This window comes from Kryptolebias marmoratus, linkage group LG15 (genome assembly GCF_001649575.2).
Source record: "Kryptolebias marmoratus isolate JLee-2015 linkage group LG15, ASM164957v2, whole genome shotgun sequence".
Classification (NCBI taxonomy): Eukaryota; Metazoa; Chordata; class Actinopteri; order Cyprinodontiformes; family Rivulidae; genus Kryptolebias; species Kryptolebias marmoratus.
Genome location: NC_051444.1, coordinates 2,161,180 through 2,165,680, shown reverse-complemented (window position 1 = coordinate 2,165,680; position 4,501 = coordinate 2,161,180). Strand labels below are relative to the sequence as shown.

General features: G+C 42.1%; 1 protein-coding gene across 2 annotated transcripts in view; it reads right to left on the bottom strand.

Annotated features, from left to right (window-relative positions):
- Window positions 1-1,745: 1,745 nt before the first annotated feature.
- The window catches only part of rbm26 (RNA binding motif protein 26), a 9,534-nt gene continuing 6,778 nt past the window's right edge, over window positions 1,746-4,501 (bottom strand). For both annotated transcript variants that reach the window (XM_017405284.3, XM_017405289.3), the window contains exons 18-22: window positions 4,134-4,238; window positions 3,842-4,045; window positions 3,637-3,723; window positions 3,447-3,560; window positions 1,746-2,561 (exon numbers count right to left, since the gene is read on the bottom strand). In XM_017405284.3, the coding sequence (XP_017260773.1) occupies window positions 2,472-2,561; window positions 3,447-3,560; window positions 3,637-3,723; window positions 3,842-4,045; window positions 4,134-4,238 (600 nt within the window). In that variant the 3' untranslated portion in view covers window positions 1,746-2,471. The remainder of the gene's footprint in view (window positions 2,562-3,446; window positions 3,561-3,636; window positions 3,724-3,841; window positions 4,046-4,133; window positions 4,239-4,501) is intronic.

Genomic DNA, 4,501 nt, shown 5'->3' with positions numbered 1-4,501 from the left:
GGGGGGGCCGTGGTCACTGATTGGGTTATTTGTTCCCGCCATCACCCCTCTCCTTTCAGCCAACACAAGGAACGGGGCGATAATGGATCCACATCCGTCGTTAGCAAAATATCTGGTAAACCCACTGAAACTCTCAGAGGGATCATCGTTGGACGGCCAATTCGTTGGAGTCCGATCCAAGATGGCCGCCAACCCTGAGCTGAAGGCGGAGTGGTAGTAGCTGACGGTCATCCGCAGCTCAAACTCCGAGCTCCAACCGAGCGTTTAAAACTTTAAAATTATATTAATCAGGTTGTTTTCTTGTCTTTTTTTCCCACCTCCTCCTGCAGACTTTGGGATGTTTTAGCTGTTGGTTTTTAGGAGTCATGTTTCAAAATATTTATCTTAATTTACAAACATTTCTTAAAAACATTAGAACACCTGCTCCATTTTTATCCTCTTATTATACTTTTAGCTAACGTTTTGTCAGCCTTTTGCCAATTTTAGCTTCTGTTGTCCTACTTTTAGCTAGCAGTTTGCTACTTTTAGCTGGTGTTTTGCTACTTCTAGGTTTAGGGTTAGCTACCATTCTTTATGCTTATAACATTTAAATTTAAACTAACCTTTTGTTAACTTCAGAAAACATTCTGCAACTTTTAACTTCCAGCTACGCTTGACTGTTTTTAGCTGTTAGCAAGTCTTTTACTTATTTTAAGCTAGTTATTTGCTACTTTTAGCCAGCCTTTTGGTACTTTTAGCTAAGGTTTCTTACTTTTAGCTAATATTTTTCTACTTTTAGTCAGGGATATTTTAGCTGTTGGTTTTTAGAAGTCACTTATCAAAATATTTCTTTATTTACAAACATTTCTTAAAAACATCAGAATACCTGCTCCATTTTTATCCTCTTATGGTACTTTTAGCTAACGTTTTGTCAGCCTTTTGCTAATTTTAGCTTGTGCTGTCCTACTTTTAGCTAGCATATTGCTGTTTTAGCTAGCCTTTTGCTATTTTAGCTAGAATTTGCTACTTCTAGGTTTAGGGTTAGCTACCATTCTTTATGCTTATAACATTTAAATTTAAATTAATCTTTTGTTAGCTTTAGAAACCATTCTGCAACTTTTAACTTCCAGCTACGCTTGATTATTTTTAGCTGTTAGCAAGTCTTTTACTTACTTTAGCTAGTCATTTGCTACTTTTAGCCAGCCTTTTGGTACTTTTAGCTTGTGTTGTCCAACTTTTAGCTAGCATTCTGCAACTTTTAACTTCTAGCTTTGCACTAGTTTTAGCTATTAGCAAGTCTTTCACTTTGTTTCTTTTAGTTAGTCACCACTCTTTTTGATTTTAGCTGCTTTCTTTACTACTTTTATATTTAAGCTAGTCTTTTTGAACTTGTAGCTGGTGTATTGCGACTTTTCGCCAACATTTTTCTACTTTTTGTCAGCCTTTTGGTAATTTCAGCTGTTGTTCTCCCACTTTTAGCTAGTCTTTTGCTACTTCCAGCATCGAGCTAAGGGTTTACTGCTTTTAGCCACCTTCTATTAGTTTTTAGTTGGCGTATTTAGCGAGCGTTCAGCTTCCACGGCTCTCAGACTGATCAGTTCGTTGTAAACCAAACTAATCTCTCATCAGAGAAAACAAATTTGTACTGTCTGTGGTACTGTGAAGTACTTGGAGAGTATAGTATTAGTACAACTCAGCCGTTTTTTGAAGTTTAGTTTCGTTTAGTTTCCCATCCATCGTACCAAAACACCAACAGGAGTCAGAACTCGTGAGAAAAAAGTCGTTTGTATTACAAAAGCACCGAAGAAGTAAAAAAACCACAGGAAGTGACATTTTTAAAAACCCGGACGCGATCGGGACGAGACGTGTCGAAGCTCGGCGCCGGCAGCTCTGAAACAGAAACAAAAACACAATCAGCTCATCTGAAAACTGAATTTGTTTTTTTAAATCTTACCGTAAAACTTCACTTACCGTACCGCTCCAAGCGTTTAAAAGAAATTAAAATAAAAGGAAATTTTTCAGGAAATTAGCTCTTTAGGTGAAGAGGAAGATTTTTTTTTGTTTTTTTTGAAATGGTCTTTTTTCTGCTCTTTCAAACAAGCCTTTTTTTCCAGCTGCCACAATCTTTTCTTTGTTTTTTGTTTATTTTGTACCTTTTTTTTTGTTTGTTGTTGGCAGGATGTTTTCAGACCATTTCAAGTCTTTATTTTTTTTGTACATTTTAATTACAACAGTAGTTTTTTTGTTTGTGTTTTTAAACTGACAGATAAACAAACGTCAGCTTCATACAAACCGTCTGCATTCGGAGAACAAAGAAAAACAACAAATTCTACATTAAGAGCAATAAAAACTCAGCACTCTTGCATCTGGTTTACGTGTTAAAATTAAACAAAACTTCTTCTGCGAGTTACGTGTTAGACAAGGAGAAAAATAAAGTCTAGCCAAAGCAAAACGTGTCCTGTTTTATTCCCAAACGCTCGCCGCGTCGGGCTTCATCTGCGCCAGGAGCGCGGCTCGTTGTCGTCGTCCTCCTCGTCGTCGTCCTGCAGCAGGGCGTCGTCGCTCAGCGACTCCTCCGGGTACTGCGGGAAAACGATTAAAAAACAGGCTGAGCCGAAAATAACGAAAAACTGGAACTTTTACTGCATCAGTTTAAAGGATCCCTGCAGGAAGAGGGTCACTGAAGTCCAGGAGTTCATATAAAATCAACAGAAAGACTCGATGTGTTCATCTGTGGTGTGTGATGGCGCCCTCCAGTGGTCAACACGGAAAACAGATGTTTCTAAGATGCATTAAAATGTTTGAAAGCAAATATTTATTAATGATGAAAAGAATTAAAGTTTCTGCAGGTTTCCTTTGTGACGGCGAGCTGAAAAACGTCAAATAAAAGCCGAACTTTCAACGTTTGGAAAAAGATTTAAAGAAGAAAAGAGAGACGAGCTGCAGGAGGACAGGCAGAAAAATAAAAAGGAGACATAAAAAGACAAAGGACACAGAAGGAGACAAAAAAGACAACAGGGAGCAGACAAAAAGAGATATAAAAAGACAAAATAATGCAGAAAATACAAAAAGAACTAATAAGGAGACATTAAGAAGCTTAATAACGACAAAAAAGATGCATAAGGAAACACAAAAGACAACAGGAACTAGACAAAAAGGACATAAATAGACAAAAGGACAGGAGACATGAAGAGGCATAAAATATTTAAAAAGAAACAAACAAAAAGACAAAATGTTGCAGAAAAATACAAAAAAGACAAATTAGGAGACATAAAAAAGATGAATAAGGAGACGTGAAGACCTAAAGAGGCAAAAAATAATTGAAAAGAAACAAACAAAAAGACAAGAAAGCCTAAAGAGACCCAAATAAAGAAGCTGAAGTAGATCTTTAAACAAAGTGTAATATTTCATCTGAACGGTTGAAACAGCTGAAGCTTTAGATCAAAGAAAGATCAAAGGTCACCGACCTCCTCCTCGGCCGGCTCCTCCTCCTCGGGATCTGCGGCGCTGACGGTCGGAGCGGGTTTATGCCAGGCCAGCCGAAGACTCCGGTTGTTCAGCCGGACTCCGTGGAGCGCCGCCTACAGGTGGAGCAAACAGCAGACAGGTGAGTCCGAGCGGCGGGCGGCGGCGAGCGGCGTAAGACAGAAAACCCACCAGCTCGGCCTCGGCTCTCGTCTTGTACGTGACGACCGCCGTCAGGTTGCCTTCGTCCATCTGGCAATCTTCGATCTCTCCAAATTGCTTCAAACGATAAAAGAAAACAAATAAATGTCGATAAAGAAGCCAATCAGCTCTCTGTGAACGAGGCGGCGGGCGACAAACAAGCAGAACCGTTTCCTGCCGCTCGGGGCAGACTCACAGCAAAGTGCGGCAGCAGGTCCACACGGTCCGCATCGCCGAAGCCGCAGATCTCCAGCGCCCGGGGCCGGTGGTCTACGACGGCGTGCAGCGGCGTGCCCCTCCCCCGACCTCTGGACCCCCTCCCCCGGGTGCGGACGACGCCGCGGCCCCGGGCATGGACTCCCCGGCCTCGCCCCGGCGACAGGAGCCCCCGTTTTGCCGCCTGAAAGGGAAACAGGACGCATCATCACCAGGAATAGGGCGACTTGGGTTTTGTGAGCGGCGGCGCCCCCTGTGGCCGAGCTCGGTACCTCGATCTGCAGCTTGGTGTACTTGATCTTCAACAAGGCGGTGTCCTCGCCGGCCTGAGTCTTCTGATACAGGTCCAGCTCCGCGTCCAGGAGTTCCTTCTGCGCCTGAGAGTTCAACAGAAACAGGACTGCTTAAAGACAGACCCTCCATGTCTGCTGCCATCGCAACTATTAACGCAAAATCAAGCAAACGCCGCAAAATCGTGACTTTTTGCCCAAAACGCTGCAACTTTAACCCAATATTTATTGTTTCTGAAGTGATTCTCCACCGTTTCTGCGGTCTAGTCTCTTCTTTGTGGGTTTGTGTAGCGTGGAATACAAAATAAGCCCAAATAACTCAGGAAGAAGACACGTGACGTCACTTCCTG